Source organism: Giraffa tippelskirchi, chromosome 5 (assembly GCF_054371585.1).
Source record: "Giraffa tippelskirchi isolate mGirTip1 chromosome 5, T2T-mGirTip1v1.2.pri, whole genome shotgun sequence".
NCBI lineage: Eukaryota > Metazoa > Chordata > Mammalia > Artiodactyla > Giraffidae > Giraffa > Giraffa tippelskirchi.
In genome coordinates, this window is record NC_137279.1 from 193,113,313 (window position 1) to 193,134,935 (window position 21,623).

General features: G+C 65.1%; 2 protein-coding genes across 4 annotated transcripts; both read left to right on the forward strand.

Annotated features, from left to right (window-relative positions):
* The first annotated feature begins 1,175 nt into the window (after positions 1 to 1,175).
* Positions 1,176 to 4,221, forward strand: DUSP28 (dual specificity phosphatase 28). 2 transcript variants are annotated; one of them, XM_081492136.1, is made up of 4 exons: positions 1,176 to 1,669; positions 1,782 to 1,899; positions 3,331 to 3,552; positions 4,090 to 4,221. In XM_081492136.1, the coding sequence occupies exons 1-3, from the start codon at positions 1,277 to 1,279 to the stop codon at positions 3,519 to 3,521; spliced, it is 702 nt and encodes a 233-aa protein (XP_081348262.1). In that variant the 5' UTR covers positions 1,176 to 1,276; the 3' UTR covers positions 3,522 to 3,552; positions 4,090 to 4,221. The 2 variants fall into 2 exon arrangements, with proteins under 2 accessions (XP_081348262.1, XP_081348263.1); XM_081492137.1 differs by having other exon boundaries at positions 3,331 to 4,221.
* Positions 4,222 to 6,435: 2,214 nt separating this feature from the next.
* On the forward strand, positions 6,436 to 14,923 carry RNPEPL1 (arginyl aminopeptidase like 1). 2 transcript variants are annotated; one of them, XM_081492125.1, is made up of 11 exons: positions 6,436 to 7,082; positions 9,283 to 9,427; positions 9,879 to 10,030; positions 10,411 to 10,527; positions 10,745 to 10,892; positions 11,125 to 11,238; positions 11,638 to 11,750; positions 12,059 to 12,167; positions 13,198 to 13,428; positions 13,500 to 13,642; positions 14,010 to 14,923. In XM_081492125.1, the coding sequence occupies exons 1-11, from the start codon at positions 6,543 to 6,545 to the stop codon at positions 14,268 to 14,270; spliced, it is 2,073 nt and encodes a 690-aa protein (XP_081348251.1). In that variant the 5' UTR covers positions 6,436 to 6,542; the 3' UTR covers positions 14,271 to 14,923. The 2 variants fall into 2 exon arrangements, with proteins under 2 accessions (XP_081348251.1, XP_081348250.1); XM_081492124.1 differs by having other exon boundaries at positions 9,283 to 9,423; positions 10,657 to 10,892.
* Positions 14,924 to 21,623: the final 6,700 nt, after the last annotated feature.

Consider the following 21,623-nt stretch of genomic DNA (forward strand, 5'->3'; position numbering starts at 1 on the left):
TCTGGGACGACTCCAGCACGTTACATCTCTTGTGTACTTTACTTCTGACCTACTGCTGCCACCGATCTGACAGGAGGCACTGGCCCACGGGCCAGAGGCTGGGGATCCCTACACTGGAGAAGAATTTCTGGTCCAACAGATTGAAAATCAGAGATGTTTCAATATTATCAGAATAGAATTGAAACACCAATAACTAGATGCATACACAACTGCAAGACAGTTAATTTTCAGTGAAACCAGCCCCTGAAAGACACTGGACATCAGAAAAATCTATTGAAGAGGTCTTCAGTGGCAACTGTGTAATTCTTTAAAGCTACAGTAATAACCCCCAAAATAAGAAAAACCACAGAAATACTGGTGTATGAAAAATGGAAATGCTAAGGGTAAGTAGCTTTATTTTATATGACCATATTTTACAATATAATAAAATGCAGAAATTACACAGGGCGATTTATTAGGAAGCAGAGAACATTAAGGAATAAACATAAAGCTGTAGTAAGGGGAACGACTGATGATGAAACTTAAACTCCAATATTTTGGCCACCTGATGCGAAGAACTGACTCGTCTGAAAAGACCCTGATGCTGGGAAAGATTGAAGGCAGGAGGAGGGGACGAGAGGATGAGGTGGCTGGATGGCATCACCGACTGGATGGATGGACATGAGTTTGAGTAGGCTCTGGGAATTGGTGATGGACAGGGAGGCCTGGCCTACTGCAGTCCATGGGGTCGCAAAGAGTCGCACACTACCGAGCGGCTGAACTGCAGGGGCATCTCACCTGGCAAATGCACTTGTAAGAGAAGTAATGACTGGTCAGTGCCCAGATGAGACTTTGCGACAGGACCCCTGGCTCAGCGCGTGAGCCACAGCCTGAGAAGCCGGCCGCCCGCTGCCCGGCCCAGCTGGAACCCTCACGGTTCGCCAGGACCGCTAGAGGGAGGCTCTCAGACCTCGCGCCTCTCAACCAGCCCGGGTCTGGCCTCCCGCACAGGTGCGGGCCCATTCAACCCAGGAACCTGAACCCGCCCACATCTCTGCGGCCAATCAGACTCTTCAGATGACCACGCTAACGGCCGCACCCCTACCGTCAGCCAATCAGAGGAGGCCTCGCCCGCCCAGACCTGGCCAATGAGGCGGCCGCCGGAGCCTTGTGGGCGTGACCGCCCCCGCACGCCCGCCCCGGGAGGGGGAAGGGCGGCCTGAGGGAGCCGGGGGCGTCGGCCGGCCACCCGACCGCCCAAAGTAAGACACCCAGGCCGGGCGCCCGGGGGCCGGCCATGGACCCGGAACAGACCGGACGGCGCGCGGCCGCCGCAGCGCCCCCGCCGCCTTTCGTGCGCGTCGCCCCCTCGCTCTTCCTCGGGAGCGCGCGCGCCGCGGCGGCGCCGGAGCCGCTGGCGCGCGCGGGCGTCACCCTGTGCGTCAACGTCTCGCGCCAGCAGCCCGGCCCGGGCGCGCCCGGCGTCGCCGAGCTGCGCGTGCCCGTGTTCGACGACCCGGCGGAGGACCTGCTGGCGCACCTGGAGCCCACCTGCGCCGCCATGGAGGCCGCGGTGCGCGCCGGCGGCGCCTGCCTGGTCTACTGCAAGCACGGCCGCAGCCGCTCGGCCGCCGTCTGCACCGCCTACCTGATGCGTCACCGCGGCCTCAGCCTGGAGCGGGCCTTCCGGGTAGGGCGGGGCTTCCGGCGGGGAGCGGCGGGACCTTCCGGGAGGGGCGGGGCGTCGGTGGACCTCGCTGCGAGCGCTGCGCGGGGGTCTAGCTGCAGCCTCTTCTTTGCAGACCGTGAAGAGCGCCCGCCCAGTGGCCGAGCCCAACCCGGGCTTCTGGTCCCAGCTCCAGAAGTACGAGGAGGCCCTGCAGTCGCGGTCCCTCCTGCCCAGGGAGCCCTCGGGCCCGAGTGAGCCCTAAGCGGTCAGCCCTGCAGGACGACCAACCAACCCCAAAGCAGGACGCTCGGGGGTCTCCTGCATCCTCGGGGTGGGAAGACGTAGTTCATGCACTGACGGGAGGCTGGGCCGTCCTCTCCTGCCTCGCGTCTCACGGAGTTTTCATTTCCTGCAGCTTCCCAAAGCTCTTTGTCCCCGTTTGATGTTAGTGTAGGGGTATGTCCGTAGAGAACTGGGGAACCCTTCCTCCCCTGGACCTCCGGCTTACTAGACAGGGCTTGATCAGGAACATCAAAACCACTCGAGAAAACTTAGCCAGAAAGACATTTACTACAGAGAGGTGGAGGGCGGGGAGGCAAGGTCAGGAGATGGGGAAACCACAGGAGTCACGAGGACCTGCCACCCCGACCCTGGCTTCCTTCCACATTCGAGCCTGCCACCAGCTCAGGCCACGGTGGCTTTCCGAAACAGACTCGTAGCTGCTGTGACACACGGGTGCGGGTTCGAGGCTCTGTGACAGACCACTCAACTTGGGCTTCCTTGGGGCTCTCAGTGCCCACACCCACTTCCTACCTTACTGACCTCCCAGTTTCAGCCAAGGTCAGGCCCAGACCACACTGACCACCCATGTATCTGAGCTGTTGATTACTCTGGTTCAGAGGCACCTCACCTGAGCATCCTACAGCCTGAAGACTATACTAGAAAATTAATCACCCTCAACACTCCTTAAATAAGATAAAGGGGAGAGAGTAAAGGAAAAAATGGCTAATAACACGAGTTACAGATAATGAGTCCCTGGTTAACACATACAAATGTACACATAACAAAATAATGGGTCAAATAGTGCAGTTGGCGTTTATCATTTCCCTTGACCCTCAGCCGGTGCCTCAGGTCCTGGTCCCCCTCGTGGGGTGTGTGGAGCCTTCATCCTGAAGGGCCGAGCGGCCCTGCCTGCACTGTGCTGTGCCCTCCATGATCTCCTGCACGACCCCGGAGTCCTGGGCTGAGTCCCAGCACAGCAAGGCCCTGCTGCCCCTTCAGAGTCAGGGTCAGGGAGTTCCCTGCAGGTCTAGTGGTTAGGATTTGATGTTTTCACTGCTGAGGCCTGGGTTCAGTCCCTGGTCGGGAAACTAGGATCCTGCAAGCAGCACAGCACTGCCCCCCCAAAAAGTGTCAGTCACCAAGCAGAGCAACTCTGATTTGTGCCTGAGGCCCCCCCAACTGGCTAAGTGGGGTCTCAGCCTCCTGTCCAGGTGTGTCCCAGATGGAAGCATCCTACCTGCAGATGAAGACCTCCGACAACAAAGGGTGAAGCTGGGGAGCCTGCCCTGTGAGCGAGACCCTGGGGTGGTTGTGAAGGGGGCCTCATCCTCTCCGGCCTCCCTGCTCCTGGTTTGCCAGCATGATGGCCCCTGGCTCAGAGCATACCCCACCCCCTGCAGGTCAGCACCCAGCCCTGCGCAGCACCACACATCAGCAGCGCCCATCTCCAAGAGCCACAGCCCTCGTCATAACCCGACTGCAGCTCCTGGTGGCTAACCCGACTTCTGCCACCTTTATGGAGGGCTTGCCAGCTGCCGCCTACTCCCCACAGGCCCCTCACAGCTCATGTTGCTTTTCCATCTGCCTGTAAACAAGCTCCTGCCATTGTCTCCATGTGGCAGGTGAGGCCGCAGCAGCTCCATCTGTAACCTCAGGCGAGCTGAGTGGTTTGCCCAGCTGGGAGGTCAGGAGCCAGGACCTGAGCCCAGATCTTTTCCCTGTGTGCTCGTGGTACCCTTGCTGGCACACTCCCTCACCTGCTGACGTGGCCCCGGGTGACACGGGTGCAAGGATGTCAGAGCCAGGCCAGGCCTTTGTCCCCCAGCTCCATTCTGAGAACCATCTGAGTCTGCCTGCCACCAGAGGCCCAGGCATGCCTCGGACCTCTGTCCCAGGGACCCGCTCCCCTTCCGGTGCCTGCATTCTTGAACGGGGCCACCCAGTCTGTGTCCATCAGGAAAAGGCTGGGTGCAGGCGCATCCGCCCCCCAAGCCAGTCAGGGTTGGACCATCCGAAGGCTGGTGTATGGGGCTTCCCTGGTGGTCCAGTGGTTAAGACTCCACCTTGCAATGCAAGGGACACTAGTCCAGGAAAATCCCACATCCCGCGGGGCAACAAAGCCCGTGCAGCACAGAACTGTTGAGGCCTGTGCTTTACAGCCTCTTCTCACGACAAGAGAAGCCACCGCAGTGAGAAGCCCACGCACCGCGAGGAAGAGTAGCCCCTGCCACCACGACTCTGCAGCAACAAAGGCCCACCACAGCCAAAAAATAAAAGAATGTTTTTAAAAAGCTGGTGTATGAAAATTCCTATGGGAGAAACCCCACCTCCGGCAGTCACAGATTCCCGGCTCCTCTCCTCCAGGTGGACTGGGGGAGGATGGTACTTTGCAGCCACCCTGGACCTTTGTCAGCACCCCCGACCCCCAACACCGAAGGCACCGTCCTCTGCAGGACGGACGAGGTAGAGTGGAGATGACCACGGTGCCCTTCACAGTTCACCAGTGCCTCGGTGGGCTGCTTTAGTGCTGCAAAGTCGATCTGTTTGCTCCTTCAAGACTGACTTGTGTTGGTTCCTTATAAAAATGTGGAGTGGAAGGCACAGCCCTGGGAGGAGTGGTAACAGTTCCTCCAGACCTACAAGACTGCACCTACCCCACCAGTCCTGTGCCCAGGGCCCTCCAGGAGAGAAGGGACGAGACCCAACTCCTGCTCCCGAAGTCTAGGGCACCAGGAGGGCAAGAAGCCCCCTGAGGTTAACTTAGCCTGTGCAAGGAGCTGGCAGGCCTGCCTGCAGGTGCTTAGGACAGGCCAGTGTGGGTGCCCACACACAGTCCCTGATGGTCTTCCAGCCCCAGCCCCACTGGCAGGGAGAGAGGAAAGGATGGCTCCAAAAGGCTGGTCATGCCGGGAGTGCCATCTAAACACTCTGCCCTTGGCCTCTGGGCAGGCGCTGGGCCCCCTGAAGGCACTGAGGACTGATCAGACCCCAGTTCTCCCGTCTTGAGTCTCGGATGCAGGGCTGAACCCCTTCCTCTAATTGGCTGGTGAGTCTGGGGCCCTGATAGGAGCTTGTGTCCCCGAGGCTAAAATGACACACGGGGCAAGTTGAAGAGATGCCTCAGTGCGGGTACTGACTCCGTGAACATGGGTCCTCCAGCTCGGCCATCTCCCCATGCTCCCCCCCCCCCGCCCAGCCCCCAAGGAGGAGAGCAGGCAGGATCACAGGAGTGACAGATGGAGATACTGAGTCCAGAAGGATTAAACACCCCTCAGGGATGCCATCGAGGTCGAGTGCAGCGTGAGTCAGGCCCCAGCTGTGCCACCTGCGCAGACACTGATCAGGGAGAGAGGTGGGTGACTCCAGGCCCAAAGGTCCCAGCTCCCTAAGGACCCAAATTCTCCCACGATGAGGAGAGCAACACCTTGGCGGCCCCTCTCGTTCATGGCTTTGAGACCCACCCAATGCTGGTCTCTGAGCATCCTCGCTGGTCTGCAACCATCCCCTCAGGCCCAAGCCTCTGGACAGGCCTGGGCGAGAGTGGAATGAGACAGGAAGGCCAGGTCTCGTGACTGCCCAGCACTCACCTCCTGAACAATCATCCTCCAGGGCCCGGACAGCCCTGAAGGTAGCAAAGTCCAGCAGGACTTTGATGATGAAATACCTGCTCTGTCCAGTATGGTGCTACTAGCCTGATGCGTGCATGCTTGCTCAGTTATGTCTGACTCTTTGCAACCCCATGGACTATAGCCCACTTGGCTCCTCTGTCCATGGGATTCTCCAGACCAGAACACTGGAGTGGGTTGCCATTTCCTTCTCCCGGGGATCTTTCCGACCCAGGGATCAAACCTGCATCTCCTGTATTGGGGAGCAGATTCTTTATCACTGAGCCACCAGGGAAGCCCCACTAGCCTGACACAACCCTCCAAACACATGGAGACCCTGAAATAAGGCTAGTGCAACTAAGGACCTGAACTTCTAATTCTACTTAATTTCAATCTAAGAAGATGTGTGTTCAATCCTCACACATCTGAGGATACAGTCTCAAGGTTCCAGAGCCACCACCACGCCCCACATGCCACATAACACAGACCACAGGTCTCACAGGGGAGCGGGCCAGGGGGATGGGAATCATTGCATCTTCCTCCAGGTCTGAGGCTCTGGAAGGTGTCCCAGCAGTGGGTCCCCGCGCCTTCGCCTTCCCCCAGCCCAGTGCCGGGGCCACCGGCACACGGCGGCTGCTCCGGCCCCATGCATCGCACCTGGTCCACGGTCGCAGCCCCGCGCACAGCGCCCCCGGGCTCACGGCCCCCAGCCGCGCTCTCTGCCACTCGGCTTCACGGTCTCCCCACTCACTGAGCCGCGGGCGCCCCGGTCCCCCGGCACGGCGCCCGCGGCCCCCGCGCCGCCGTCTCCCCGCGCACAGCGCCCCCGGCGGCGGCGGCCGAGCGGAGCCGGAGCGGGGCGGCGCACGGCGCGGGGCCGGGCCGGGCGGCTCCCGGCGCGACTTCCTGTTGTGCCCGCGCCCCGCCGCCCGGCGCCCGGCGCCCCTCGCCCGCTCCCCGCGGCCCCGGGCGGCCGCCGCCCATGGATTTCACCTAGCGCGGCGGCCATGGCGGCGCAGTGCTGCTGCCGCAAGGCGCCCGGCGCCGAGGCCGCGCCCGCCCGCCCGCCGCCCGAGCCGCCGCCCGCCCTGGACGTGGCGTCGGCCTCCAGCGCGCAGCTCTTCCGCCTCCGCCACCTGCAGCTGGGCCTGGAGCTGCGGCCCGAGGCGCGCGAGCTGGCCGGCTGCCTGGTGCTCGAGCTGTGCGCGCGGCGGCCCGCGCCCCGCGCGCTCGTGCTCGACGCGCACCCGGCCCTGCGCCTGCACTCGGCCGCCTTCCGCCGCGCCCCCGCCACCGCCGCCGCCGCCGCCGCCGAGCCGCCCTGCGCCTTCGCCTTCGCCGCCCCCGGGCCGGGACCCGCACCGCCGCCGCCGCTGCCCGCCTTCTGCGAGGCGCCCGGCGCGGAGCCCGCTTGCTGCCCGCTGGCCTTCAGGGTGGACCCGTTCACCGACTATGGCTCCTCGCTCACCGTCACGCTGCCGCCTGAACTGCAGGCACACCAGCCCTTCCAGGTTATCCTGCGCTACACCTCGACCGACGCCCCCGCCGTGAGTCCTGCTTCCGGGCGGCCTCTCCCCGTGCTGCCGGGCTAGGGGGGCGTTCTTGGGGGCGCTGCGCCTGCGACACCTGCAGAGGGGGCCAGCCCGGCTCTCCCCGAGCCGGCCCCGGAGTCCTGTACAGGCGCCGGCGGGGCTTCCCAGCTGGTGCCTGGGGATCCCTTAGGAGCCCTGACCAAGTGAGCCCCCGGGTGCTGGTCCCGGGTCCCGGGGACAGGGGACTGCGTGCCGCCAGGGAAGCCTCTCCCTTCAGCTGTGCAGGGACGGGTCCCTGCCTGGGGACAGGGGCAGCTTTTGGTGAGCACATGCCAAGCCATGCATCTGCCAGAGCCTGGCACTGTGACCAAGGGCCTCCGTGTGACCCGGGCTTCAGAGGACTGTTCCCTGGAGGTGGCAAGAGGGACAGACCCACCGGAGTGGGAGCCCGAGAGGCCTGGAGCAACTCTAATGCTTCAGGCCGCCTGGGGGCTGGTGGGTGCTCCGGCAGATTCGCCCCACGTCCCCAACACACACACACAGGCTCTGCCAGGCTTTGGACATGGAGCGCCCGCCGCCCAGGGGCTCGGCAGGAAGGCTGGGCAGCCCAGACAGCACCCTTCCACCGCCGGGGGGCTTTCAGGATGGAGCATGGGGGTTCCTGGGCCCCTGTGTGGACAGCACATTTGTGACAGTAACCCCCCAACACACAACATTCAAGTAGCTCTGGGAGGCCCCAGGAGGTTCCATCTGTCACTGCCGTGGCATGTGATAGACAGGGTGACGGAAAGGCATCAGGCCAGGAGCCATCAAGGAGAAATTAGGAAGAGCCTAGGCCAGACACACAGCTGCGGGCTTCCTGCACGACTCCCAGGAGCCCCCAGCTGCCATCTCACCCCTTTGTGAGCTTCTGCAGGTGTGCTGGCCTGGCCCTGCCCTGCCCGCCTGGCCATGCTGCCTGTCGGCCTGGCCCCTGCCCTGCCCGCCTGGCCCCTGCCCTGCCAGCCTGGCCCTTGCCCTTGCCCTGCCGGTCTGGCTTCTGCCCTGCCTGCCTGGCCCTTGCCCTGCCCGCCTGGCCCCTGCCCTGCCAGTCTGGCCCCTGCTGCCTGCCAGGGGCCTTCTGGGACTCTGACAGCTGGCGGGCATGGCTCCCACCACCGCCGTGAAAACAGAGGATATGGTTCTCCCTGACCTCGGAGCCCGTGTGTCTGGTCCACCTAAGATGAGCAGGGTGGTTGGACCAGGGCCCACAACGGGCTACCCTGCTGGCCTCACCCTGTTCCCAGCAGCCTGACCACAGGGACCTGTCCCCAGTGTGAGCCAGGGACCGCTTGTCCCAGGATCTGGGGTTGGGGGTGGTGAGGGGTGAAATGCAGGTTCCTAGGTCCCAGCCCCAGCACTTTGTGGCCAGACCCAGGAGTTTGCATTTTTGAACAGTCTCCCCAGACAGGCCTTCTGAACATCTAGGGCAGCCCTAGGGGTCAGCAGAAAAGGAAGATACTGCCGCAGGTTCTGCACGGGCAGAGAACAGAGACATAGAAGCCAAAAAGAAGTTTTGTAGAAGTCCATGAAGGCTGATAGTGGCCTGGCTGTCTGCAGACACTGGATAGGCACCCTTGCAGGCCTGGACGTACTCTAGGGTCTGGGGTCCCCCACCTGTGGGGTCTCGGCACATGTAGCCCCCAGCGGCGGTCCTGGGTCTGGTGGGGTCTCGGCACAGACAGCCCCCAGCGGCAGTCCTGGGTCTGGGGCCCCCCACCTCTGGGGTCTCGGCACAGACAGCCCCCAGTGGCGGTCCTGGGTCTGGGGTCCCCAGCGGCAAGCAACTGCGGCTGCTGTCCTCGGGCCTGTTGCTCTCAGGGGCTGGCGCCTCCATCACGGCCCTGGGAGGACCTGTGTGCGCTTGGTCACTGAAGACCCGTCCAGTTGGCCTCAGTGACCACATTGTCCCGGCAGAGAGGACGTAAGGGACAGATTTGGTTGGGACTCCAGCCGCCCTTCCTGGAGACATCGGGATGCTTGGCGGCATTAAGAAGGGGAGCGTTGAGCTGGCCTGGGCAGCCTGGGGGCAGTGGTGGGCCGGAGCTCCTGAAGGACGGCTCCCTGGCAGACCGGGGCCGTCGCCTGCAGCTCTGGTCTCCTAGAGGGCTCGGCCTGCTGTCCTGAGGAGGGCGCCCCCGGCCGGAGCTGACCCCTGGCCCCCCACCCACTGCAGATCTGGTGGCTGGACCCAGAGCTGACCTACGGCAGCGCCAAGCCCTTCGTGTTCACCCAGGGCCACTCCGTCTGCAACCGTTCCTTCTTCCCGTGCTTCGACACGCCCGCCGTCAAGTGTACCTACTCGGCCGTGGTAAAGGTCAGTGCCCAGCAGCAGGCCCTGCTCCTGCCTGGGCCTGGCCCCAGCTGCCACCCAGACTGCCATCCGAGAAGGAGTGCAGCCTGCCCACGTCGGGGTCCTCGCCGTAGCCTGAGCCCCAGGACGCCGACGAGGGGAGGGGGCAGGCGGAGCGGCCGGGTCCCAGGGCTCCTGGCAGCCCCCCAGCCCCGCCTCCACTCCCAACTGGGACAAGAGCTGTGCGGGCAGGAGCTGGGGGCTCCCCGAACTGCATGGGGGAGGTCCCTGTGACGGGGACGGGAGGCTCCCTAGGGGTGTGGCTGCCTGACCCGGGTGATGGGGCTTCTCGCGGGGACATGGGGCTTGCCGACTGGGTTGTGGGGTCCCCACCAGGGACACGGGGTGGCCCTGACGGGGGCGCGGGGCTCCCCGTGGGCGACATGGTGTCCTGACGGGCGGGGCCTCCTGGGACGCAGGCCCCGTCGGGGGTGCAGGTCCTGATGAGCGCCACGCAGAGCAGCTACGTGGAGGAGGAGGGCGTCTTCCGCTTCCACATGGAGCACCCTGTGCCCGCCTACCTTGTGGCCCTCGTGGCCGGGGACCTCCAGCCTGCAGACATCGGGCCCAGGTAGGCCCGCCTCCTGCTTGCTGCCCAGGGCCTGGCCTGCATCCGCGGCTGCCCTGTGCGGCCCCGCGCGGTGGGGCCAGCCCTGCCCCTGCCTGGCTGTCGCTGCCTAGGGGACCGTCCTCCCCCGGGTCCTCTCGTCCCGGTGCCCTGTGCGGGTCCTTCTGGGCAGTACCTCCGCAGACACACCCTCACGCCAGTGCGGGTCCTCTGCGCTCCGAGACGGCGCGTGAACGGGCCGGCCCCGCGGCAGGAAGGGCCCACGTGGTGGGACAGCCCACACAAGGCACAGGGGGTCTTCACGCCCAGAAGCAGAGGGGAGGCCCAATGGGGGCGTGGGCCGGCGGCTTGCTGGCCCCCGCCCACCGTCTGCCCCGTAACAGGAGCCGCGTGTGGGCCGAGCCGTGCCTCCTGCCCACGGCCACCAGCAAGCTGTCGGGCGCGGTGGAGCAGTGGCTGAGCGCGGCCGAGCGGCTCTACGGGCCCTACCTGTGGGGCAGGTATGTCTGGGAGCCCGGCCGGCCGCAAGGGGTCAGAGGGCATGCGCCCCCCCCACAGCCCACTGAGACGCGGCGGGAGGGGAAGCCAGGAGGCTCACTCGGCGCCCCCCCACCCCTGGCCCCTGGCAGGTATGACATCGTCTTCCTGCCCCCGTCCTTCCCCATCGTGGCCATGGAGAACCCCTGCCTCACCTTCATCATCTCCTCTATCCTGGAGAGCGACGAGTTCTTGGTCATTGATGTCATCCACGAGGTGGCCCACAGCTGGTTCGGGAACGCCGTCACCAACGCCACGTGGGAGGAGATGTGGCTGAGCGAGGGCCTGGCCACCTACGCCCAGCGGCGTATCACTACGGAGACCCACGGTGCGCGGTCCCCTGGGTCAAGGTGGTGGGGGGAGGACCATGTGTAGGCAGCGCCGGGGCCAGGAGGCCCCGTGCACGGGGCTGGTCCCAGGCTGCGGTCCCCCTGCCACGCGCTCACGCGCATGTGTATGTGTGTGTGTGTGTGTCCCGCGGGGGGCGGAGGCAGGGGGCAGCTCAGTGGGGCCTAGGGCAGGGAGCAGCCAGGGCAGCGGCCTCGCCCCCGCCTGTCCAGGTGCGGCCTTCACCTGTCTGGAGACAGCCTTCCGCCTGGACGCCCTGCACAGGCAGATGAAGCTTCTCGGAGAGGACAGCCCGGTCAGCAAGCTGCAGGTCAAGCTGGAGCCAGGTACCCGCTCCCGCCCAGCCCTGCGTGCGTCACCCGCAGACGTCGGGGCCCCCCCACCGGCCCGGCTCAGCCCAGCCTAGCGCAGACAGGAGCTCCCCATGCAGTGCAGTCCCCATGAGGCTTCTCTGCGGACGCCGGACTGGGGGCTTCCCTTCTCAGCCTGTGCCGCCTCTCGAGGGCGCCGAGCACCCGTCACCCCAGTGTGTGGACCCGAGGTCTCCACGGAGGGCCCCCCAGCAGGGCAGCCTCCCCCCGACATACACACTCCCGGGGTGTCTAGATGTGAGCAGCGGGGCCCTGAGTGCCCCCTGCCCTGCAGCGCCCCACCACCATCCCACCCCCACCCCCGGGGACCCAGGCGGGTCGGGGCGCCTCCCAGAGCCACGGTTTCCCTCGCAGGAGTGAACCCCAGCCACCTGATGAACCTGTTCACCTATGAGAAGGGCTACTGCTTCGTGTACTACCTGTCCCAGCTCTGCGGGGACCCCCAGCGCTTTGACGACTTTCTCCGAGTGAGCAGTCCACTCCTCGGCCCCCTCCTGGCTCCCGGGGGTCGGGCTGGGGCTGGAGCGGTGGGGGCTGTGAGTGGGGCTCTCATGCGGGCTGCTGCCTCCTGGCTCTCCCACCTCCCAGCCTCGGCCGCCTGGCAGGCCCCTGCAGCAGCCGTGGGCGCCCGCGCGCCCGCCCTGGCCCTGCCTTCCCCTGCTCAGACTCCTCGGTGCAGGGCCCTTTCCCGCTGTGTGTGCTGGCCCCAGCTCTGGGGGGAGGGGGACAGTGGCACACCCAGCCCCCAGGCCTGCTGAGTCCGCTCCGCCCGCAGGCCTACGTGGAGAAGTACAAGTTCACCAGCGTGGTGGCCCAGGACCTGCTGGACTCCTTCCTGACCTTCTTCCCGGAGCTGAAGGAGCAGAGCGTGGACTGCCGGGCAGGTGCGGCCCCCCCACCCCCACCAGCTGTGTGTCCACACCGGCCCGCCCTCAGCCTCTCGGGGGGTGTAACAGTGGGCGTGGGGGCTCCGTCCGACCAGCAGCCACCTTCACTGGTTGGTGTGGAACTTAGGCTGGACCACGTGGAAGGAACAGAGAGGAGAGTGTGATTCCCAGCCCAGAGGGGCCCTGGGGACTTCCTGGAGGAGGTAGCAATTGGGCTAGGTTGCTCAGTGGGTAAAGAATCCCTGCAACGTGGAAGACACAGGAGACTCTGGCTCGGGAAGATCCCCTGGAGGAGGGCCCGGCACCCCACTCCAGTGTTCTTGCCTGGAGAACTCCATGGACAGAGGAGCCTGGCGGGCTGCAGTCCACGGGGTTGCACAGGGTCAGACGTGACAGCGGTTGAGCACGCATACGTGCAGAGCTGAGTAGGCAGTTCCAGCAAGCCACGGAAACCGTGCCGGGGGCCTGGGGCGGGACCCAGGAGCAGAGAGAAGTTTGCCTCAGAGCAGGCTAAAGGCAGCTGGCTTGTTCGCAAGGGTCCAAGGGCTTAGGCCAAAGCAGAGAAGGGTCTGCCGTCTCAGGGGAAGTCAGCGTTTGTGGTAGCGCAGTGAGCTGTGGACTGGGGACCCTGTGCTGGGGAACGTTTGGGAAGTGCTCCAGGGGTCTGGGCGGCAGGGATGGCAGGACTTGCCCCCCCAGCTGCCCAGGCTCCGGGGCTCTAAAGCAGGAATAGCCTTCTCCCAGGGCGGTGCTGCCCACCCTGGCCCCTCCGCCTGTTACGGCGCCTGTTTCTACCCGGGAGACACGGGCGGGCAGGGGATCCCTGGCCACCAGCTCCGGCTCTCTGTGCCCCCTTCCCAGAAGCCACCCGTGGCTTGCAGGGTCTGCAGCCGACTCCAGCCTCCCCAGGCCACTCCTGCCCTTGGGGCTCCCAGACCCTGGCAGGGTCTCCCCCAGGCACACCCCTGGGGTTTGCAGTCTCCTGGGCAGGCCTGCTCGGGAACCCAGGAGGGCGTCTGTCCTGCAGGGCTGGAGTTCGAGCGCTGGCTGAATGCCACAGGCCCCCCGCTGGCCGAGCCGGACCTGTCTCAGGGATCCAGCCTGACCCGGCCTGTGGAGGCCCTCTTCCAGCTGTGGACCGCCGAGCCCCTGGACCAGGCGGCCGCCTCCGCCAGCGCCATCGACATCTCCAAGTGGAGGACCTTCCAGACGGCGCTCTTCCTGGACCGGCTGCTGGACGGGTCCCCGCTGCCCCAGGGTGAGTCCCACAGCTGCCGGGGTGGGAGGAGAGGGGTGGTCGCTGGCCCTGACCTGCCGTGGCCCCAACAGAGGTGGTGATGAGCCTGTCCAAGTGCTACTCCTCACTACTGGACTCCATGAATGCCGAGATCCGCATCCGCTGGCTGCAGATCGTGGTCCGCAACGACTACTACCCCGACCTCCACAGGGTCCGGCGCTTCCTGGAGAGCCAGGTACGGCCACTCAGGCTGGTGACCTCTGCCCTCCCCCTGACCCAGCCTCTGAGGCTGGGCGGCCCTTGCCCTCCCACCCACCCGGCCACTCAGGCTGGGCGGCCCAGAGAATGGGGTGGGGCCCAGACCCCAGCACACCTTAGGGATGCTGTGCGCAAGGCCAGTGGTGAAGCTGGGAGCACAGTCCGGGGGTCTCGCCCCAGGGCGTGGAGGCCGGGGGCATCTGAGCTCCTTAAGGCCTAAGGGTCCCTGGATCCCCAGGCCTGAGCCCTGGCAGGACCCCTGTAGCCCGAGCCCCCTGGAGGGAAGGACACGGGGGGGGGCTGGGGGAGGGCTGGGGCGCCCTGTGACCCACGGCCGCCCGCAGATGTCGCGCATGTACACCATTCCGCTGTACGAGGACCTCTGCACCGGCGCCCTCAAGTCCTTCGCCCTGGAGGTCTTCTACCAGACGCAGGGCCGGCTGCACCCCAACCTGCGGCGGACCATCCAGCAGATCCTGTCACAGGGCCTGGGCCCCAGCGCGGAGCCGGGCGGGGCCGCAGCGGACTCAGAGCCGGGCCTGCTGCTCGGGGATGAGGCCCCGGGCGGCACCATCTCTCTCAGGGACGTCAACGTGTCTGCCTAGCGCTCACCTCCCAGACACCACGATTGTGCCTTCTGGGCCCCGGGCCTGGCCCGGGGGGCTCTGCCAGGGCCCCCCCAGGGCCGACTGAGGCCCGTGGACCCATCCTCCCCCACAAGCGCTCTTGCACTGCGGGCCCTCCTGTCTCAACACTGACTGCCAGGCGCTGCCCTAGGTCGACGGCGACTGCCACACTGTGCCTTCTGTCTGCCGGGAGGGCCTGGGCTGCAGCGCCTGCCCCGCACGCCTGCCTCCACGGAGCCCTGGAGCCCCGCCCTCCGCCCCCGGGGCCGGCAGCCTCCCACGGTCCCTGCCCGAGGGACCAGCATGCAGACATGCCCACGCCCTCCCTGTGGAGGACGGGGTGCCGAAGAGACGGTGGACGTCCCTGGGGATGGGGGCCCCGGAAAGCCTTAGCTCCTCAAGGAACTCAGGGTCCCAGGCCCCGGGGCCAGTGGGACAGGACAGCCTGTCCCGGGGCTGCCCGCGGCCAGGACAGCAATAACACGCAGGAAAGCAGGCAGCACTGGTGCTGTTTCTAGGCCCACCCTGCTGGGAGAGGCCCGGGGACCCCTGTGGTTCGAGCTGGGCCCCCGGGGGACCTCTGCTCGGGGTCACCACGATTGTCCCATTAAACCTCCACTCTGCAGACTGCCTCTGGCCTGTCCGTCCCGGCTCTTGTCCTGCACAGCTGCCCAGCGGCCGTGGCGTGGGGTCTGGAACTGGTCATAGCCCTGTCCTCTGACTCAGGCTTCCAGCCAGAAGCGGGGAGGGAGGGGGCTGCCCGGGGCTGGGGCTCTCGCCTGCATCCAGCCCTTCCTGACCATCCTGCTCTGCACCAGGAGGCCCCACATCCTGCCCTGCGGCCCCCCTGGGTCCAAGCACCAGCCGCTGGCTGCCCCCAACCTCCCCAGCCCCTCTGCCACCCCCAGGACCCCCAGACACCAAGGCCAGGGGCACGTCAGCACCCTCGCTGTGAGCCTTTCCCCCAAACTGGAGTAAAGGGAGAGGTGGGCAGTGGGCGTGAGTGTGACCTGGGGGGATGGAGCGGAGGAGCTGTGGCCCTCGCTGGCGCAGGAGAAGGTGGGGCTGGACTCCCCTGGGGGGGCACAGCCCCAGAGCACAGCCAAGCCGTGGGTGCCGGGAGTGATGCGACACAGTGACCAGGGGCAGCACCTGGGCCCCTCCTGGCCGCCCACGGGGCTGGGTTCCTGGGGCGGCACCTCTGCTGTGGGTCCCCTCAGTGCTGCAGGGTCTCCCCCAGGCTCACACGCTGGAACCCCAGAGTGACATGTCAGCTGACCCACTGGCGAGACCCGGTCACAGAGCCCCTGTTGCACAGGGGCTGAGGCGCTGGAGGACGGGGTGCTGGGCCAGCCTCCCTGGGGCCGCTGCGTCCAGCCGCCGGTCACAGGTGCCCCAGTGACTGTCTTCCCTGCTACAACCCCACCCCCAGGGAGCTGACCTGACCCCACCTGGCCGAGGCCCAGGCTCTCAGGGGGCTCTCGGGCACCAGGGCCAGGTGTGGCTCCTCTGGCCCAGATACTTGGAGCAGGAGGGCCGGTCCCTCGCCGTGGTGAACCGGAAGCCCTGTGGGGGAGAAGCAGAGGCCCAGGAGCTCTGCCTGCAGCAGCGCTGGCCCCCACGGCGTGGGCACGGGCCCCTGAGTCCTGGGCTCTCCGCAGCCATCGGCTGTGCCCTGGGAAGGGCCCGTCCTCCCATCTTCCTGGCCAAGCCCTCCGTGGGGCTGACCGGCTTCCTCAGCCTCCTCCCTGCCATGGCTGTTCTCAGGTCTCCAGTCACAGACTCTTTAGCCCTAGGCTCTTGGTTTCTTTGGCAGTTTAGCCCTCAAAAGCACTGTAGTCCCGAGGTCCCAATCCCAGCTTGGCGGGCGGGGGCCATGTGGCACCTGCTTCACTCCCCATGGCCCCGCCTGACACTGGGAGGCTCAGAAGGAAGCCCACAGCCTCCCCAGGGTGACCCCACCTCGGCGGAATCCTCAGCACGGTCCTGCCTCTGACCTCCCCTCCGGGACATTCCTGCCTTTCTCCATTCCTTTTCCTCCCAGTTTTGCAAACCAGGAATGTTTTTCTCAGCCCATCTTCTTCCACGTGGTATCTTGCCAAACACAGCCTGTGACCAACGCACGCTGCCAAGGTTTCCCAAGCCCTTCCACCGGACCTGCGACTTATTTTGGACGTCATTTGCCCCGTGAGTCATCACGGTTGAGTCTTACCAGATGTTTCGAGGCTGCATACCACGGCTTCCAGGGGTGGGCCCCCGCCAGCGGCACCCCCACTCCGCCGCAGGCCTGTGTCCTGTGTCCTGATAGAGCCGCACGTCTCTTCTGGGGCTGACGTCTGTGCCCCGGCAACAAGCAAGAACACTTTTAAGACACCAGCGTCTTAAACAGCGAAGGTTTATTTCTCATTTGTGGCACGGGTCCACTTCAGGCCAGGTGGGGGGTGGGCTTCCTGTCACTGGTTCCTCAGGGCCCCTGGCTAATGGAGAAGAGCGCCTTGGCAGAGATAAGGGGAAGGTGGGGGGGCTCAGGCCGGCACTCGGACGCACTGGGGCCACGTGCCACGTCTGTCCGTAGCATCCACGCTGGCCCCATACGGCTACTCCCAGCAGGCGCGTGGAGGTGGGCGGTTTCCGCCAGCGGCAGTAATGACCACCATAGGGGCTGAGGGCACGGTGCTCGGAGACAGAATTTTAGGGGCAGAGAAGGGAGCAGTCAGACGGGGGAGTGGAGCCAAGGGGGTGCCGTGAGCATGGGGCCTGCTGGGGTCAGGAAGGGGGGACGGTGTGTGGAGAGCCCACTCGGCCTGGAGCTTCCAGTCCAGGGACCGGGACCCCCTCCGGGCTCGTCCTGGGGGGTCCACCCTTGCCCTGGGAGGCCTTCTCTCCCCTCCCCCATCTTACTGGGCCTTCCTGGTGGCCAGTCCCCTCTCAGGCCAGGTGCCTTGGGTGGAATGTCAGATGTAAAAGACAAGGCCCACCCAATTGAGCACCCGCCCAGGGGAGTACAAACACGAGCACCGGGGCCAACGCCCACCGAACGCGCGCACCGGGGCCAACGCTCAACGAACGCGCGCACCGGGGCCAACGCCCACCGAACGCGCGCACCGGGGCCAACGCCCACCGAACGCGAGCACCGGGGCCAACGCCCACCGAACGCGCGCACCGGGGCCACGCGCACCGGGGCCAACGCTCACCGAACGCGAGCACCGGGGCCACGCGCACCGGGGCCAACGCTCACCGAACACGCGCACCGGGGCCAACGCTCACCGAACGAGCGCACCGGGGCCAAAGCTCACCGAACGCGCGCACCGGGGCCAACACTCAGCGAGCTGACCCCAAGGGAGCAGAGCTAACAGAGCAACCAGAGGAGCCTCGACCCTGGCGCTGCCGTCTCAGCCACGCGCACAGAGGTGGCGCACGCTGAAATAAACCAGGAACAGGCACTTGTGAAATGACTGGGACTTGGGCCAAAGAACCCCTCAAAGACCTGGAAGTTTTTTAAAGGGACAACTCTTAAAAGATGAAAACTAGGAAGAATGGTCACAGAGAAGATGGGGCTCATGGACTGGAATAGCAAAGAGCACTCTGAGCATCAGCAAACGAACCCACGAAGGGAAAGTACGCAGGAAAAGAAGTGGGACTCACCCCAGACCTTGGGTCATGACCTGGCCCCACAGAGACGCACAAACTGATGGAGGCATCCCCGTCCTCCACGTGTCGGGCCGCCACCCTCCTTTCCTTAGCCATCACCCCCCGGCCACCTGTCAGCCCTCCATGGCCAGACCAAGCCACCTGAGGCCACCGCACCTGGGGGCAGCCTCCCTAACCCACCTGGCGGCTGTGTTCCCTGACACAGGCTGTTGTTTCACCAAGAGCAATCAGAAGTCAGCTCTTAAGGTTTTTTTTTTCCACTTTCTCTCTAAATAATCCCTGACCAGACCCTGGGAGGATGAAGGCCAAGGCAGAGCAGTCGGGGGGGGGGGGGGGCGGCCATGGCAAGGCTGCTGCCGGGGCCAGCCCAGGATCTGAGAGGGGCTCTGAGGCACAGGCAGGGTGCTGAGAGGGCTGCCGCCCACCAGCCAGGCCTGGATAAACCTCCCTTGTTCAAAAACGCATGAGCAAGCGGCGAGGCACAGACTCCACGACCTGAAGTGAATGTGACGCCTCGCCCACGCTGCAGAAAACATCCCGCTTTGGAAAAATGGTCATCCCAGGGGACGAAAATCAACAGAGGAAATTATCTGTGTTGTGTCAGTAACAAAATTTAAGGACACGTGACTATTGTGGAGCAACGGGGAAATTCCTCTAAGAACATCGAGTGTTGGTAACGAGGTTAAAAAACCCCAACGTTGATCTAAAACACCACCCCGCAAGCACCCGTTCCTCTCGGTGAGCAGAGTGACCGGGGCCTGCCTGGCCTTGGAATGCTGGCTCTGCCCACCTATAGCTGTGGGGTCCGGGGCTGCCGCCGCCTCCTGTTGAAGTCCAGGTTCCTTGTCGTAAGAAGGGACAGTGACACCTACCGCCGAGGTGCGTGAGGACCATGCAGACTCCACGTCTCATCACTGTGAAACGAGCCTGACCCTCTGGCCCTCGGGGCGGGCTCCTCCTCACCTCTGTGAACTGACGGGGCACAGCTGCCTTTGTTCTGGCCCTCCTGGGACAGTTCCTCAGCTGGACCCTCCAGACAGGCAGGGGAGAGACCCAAGCTTCCAGAACCCCTCCTCTCCACCAGCTAACAACCCCCCCAAAGGGGAGCAGCCCACGCCCCGGTGCTCACGACTGCTCCCCGCAGCCTAGGGCCATGACCCCTGCCAACTGGCCCACTGGGCCTGGGCCGAGGGTGGTTTTTCACAAGCTTCAGCCTAGCCTGGGCCCTTGCACCACGGGGTTTGTAGTTACAAACAGGCCCGGAGCGCAGCCTGGACACCGGCCCAGCGGGGCATGGCCTCCAGTGATCCTGCTTAGGTGACTTCCGGCCCTGCTGCGGTACACGTGGTGGGGCTGGTCCCGTGGGCCCAGGCCTTGCTCAGGTGGGGGACCACTCACCTGTCCCGTCCCCTCAGGAGGAGAGTCCCAGAGAGAAGGCCCTGTTCAGAGGGACAGGCACCCAGCCACCCACAGGCCCAGGACATGGGGCAGATTCTCTGGCTGCCTGTGGTGGGGCACATGCCTGAAACTGCCCTGCAATTCAGATGCACCAGTGAAACTGAGAACACGTCTAACCCAAGTCCGCCTCGAAGCGTTGTTCTCAAACAAACACTGTCCCTCTGCTGCAAGTCCAGCAAAGCTTCCTCACCTGAGGGGCCACGGCCAGTCCTTCCAGCTCCACGGGGCTTCCCGCTATCTCATTTATGCCCGTCAAACATCGCTGTGACGTGGAGCTGGTGTTCCCACCTCAGTGAGGACCCTGAGGTCAGACTAAGTAACTGCCCATCTCAGGGCCTGCAGTTGTGGAGACGGGTTGAGAACTGGGTCATCTCCCCAGTCCAGGCTGCTTCCAACTCCTCCTTCTACCCATGGGCCAGAGGCTCCACTCTGCACAAGGCCAGGGGGCCGGGGTGCCGGGGTGGGTGGGGTGGGCCCAGGAGGGAGAGGAGGATACTGCTAACTGGCCAGTGTATCATCTCCGCACCCAGGGGTGGGGAATGGGACCCTGAAGGGCTCATGGGGTAAGTGTGGCCCAGGAGCTGTGCCAGGCAGGCCGACAGGAGAGCTGCCTTCAGCCATCTCAGTGCTGGTCACAAACTCGTCCCTACGGTCGTGAGCTGCTCCCTGCCCCAAATCAACTGTCTCCTGGCCCCTTCTCTGGGCATGAGCCCAGCCCTGGACACTGATGTGCCCACAGGAAACTGCCTGCTCTCCAGAGCTTGCAAGCCGGGGTTAAGAGGCCCAACAGAGGCCCCCACTTGGAGTCGAGTTCTTGGGCTGGCCCCAGCTCGTCTGCTAACCACCCCTATGTGTTACCTGGAGCAGAGCACTTGCCCCACACCCCAGGGCAGCGACATCTGTCCCCCCTACTCCTTTAGGACACCCACATGAGGCAGCTCCTGGGCCATTGCTGACTCCCTCCAGCTACCATAAACTGTTAAGTGTCAGTGCTGCAGGGTAAATCGCCATGAAGTAAGCTTTGCAGGGGGGAGATGTCAGATGATGCTGAGGTTCCAGAACCTCAGCAGAGATGAGGACCCTAGGCCCCCAAACCAAGGGGTTGGGGCCTGGTGGGGTCGAGGTAGCCCAGGTCACGCCACCACTAGCAGCTGCTCCTCATGCAGGCCCCATGGGGGCCTCAGAGGGAGGAGCCGCAGCTGTCACAGCCTCACACTGGAAGCTTTGGGGCAAGGTCGGTGGTGCTTGTGGATCAGGCTCAGTGTCTCATCAGCAGGAGGGCCTGTGGGGATCTGATCTGACCACCCTGCCTATGTGGGGGCTGGGCGAAGACGGCCTGGGAACGCAACATCTGAGCTCCAGGTGGTAGCAGAGAGCTGTCCGAGGACTCTGCCCCCCCACCTGCCCCCGCGCGGCCCTCTGTGAACGGTCCAGCCGCAGGAAGCAGGCCTGGAGAGGCAGCCGGAGAACAAGCGTCAGGGTGGCTGCCTGCCCTCTTTCCCGGGAAAGGGCAGGTTCCTCGCGCAGATCCAGAAGTCGGCGTCCTCACCAACCCGCAGCGCTGAGCGGCCATAAGCTGCAACCGCAAGCCCAGCGGGTCACTGTCCAGCCCGCTAGGACCATCTAGATGGCCGGCCGTCTGGGGACCAGCACTGCGCTCCAGCTTCATCGCCTGCCGACTCACGGCCCAGGGCGTCTAACCGCAGCCGGCCTCCCAGGCCTGGGACGGCCGTCCCGGGGCTGCCACACTTCCCCGGACCCCAGCACACAGCCGCGGCGGCGGCGGACACCGGACCGTCCACAGCCGGCCTTCCCGAGCGCGTCCCGTTGGCTCCCAGCCACCTCCGCTGCGGGGCCGGGAGAAGTGCATTGTGGGAGGCAGCGTGGCATGCTGGGACCTGTAGTCCGCGGCTCGACGTCGTCCAAGGCGGCCTCGCCGGTCCCTTCAGCCTCAGGAAGCCGTCCCCACGCCCCGGCCCGAACCACACCGGCCCGAGGAGACGCCGGCGCCGGCTTCCCAGGCGTGAGTCTCGGCTGAGGCACCTCCAAGAGCCCCCCGCCCCCAAGCCCTGGAAGAAGAGGCACAGGCGACACGGCCACACGGCTCGAGACGCGACTTCCGGCGCCCGGAGGGAGGGGCCGTCCTGCCACGTGACCAGGAGCGCCGCGCCTGGTTGGTTGCTGGGACGACGGTTACCGGGGCGACGGGGCGGGCGGGCACCC

Bases quoted from the DNA above. Each gene is read 5' to 3' on its own strand.
- DUSP28 (XM_081492137.1), top strand. From the start codon at position 1,277: ATGGACCCGGAACAGACCGGACGGCGCGCGGCCGCCGCAGCGCCCCCG. The intron at 1,670-1,781 runs GTAGGGCGGGGC...TCTTCTTTGCAG, and splicing joins GCCTGGAGCGGGCCTTCCGG to ACCGTGAAGAGCGCCCGCCC. The intron at 1,900-3,330 runs GTGAGCCCTAAG...CACCCCCTGCAG, and splicing joins CAGGGAGCCCTCGGGCCCGA to GTCAGCACCCAGCCCTGCGC.
- RNPEPL1 (XM_081492124.1), top strand. From the start codon at position 6,543: ATGGCGGCGCAGTGCTGCTGCCGCAAGGCGCCCGGCGCCGAGGCCGCG. The intron at 11,751-12,058 runs GTGAGCAGTCCA...CTCCGCCCGCAG, and splicing joins GCTTTGACGACTTTCTCCGA to GCCTACGTGGAGAAGTACAA. The intron at 12,168-13,197 runs GTGCGGCCCCCC...TCTGTCCTGCAG, and splicing joins GAGCGTGGACTGCCGGGCAG to GGCTGGAGTTCGAGCGCTGG.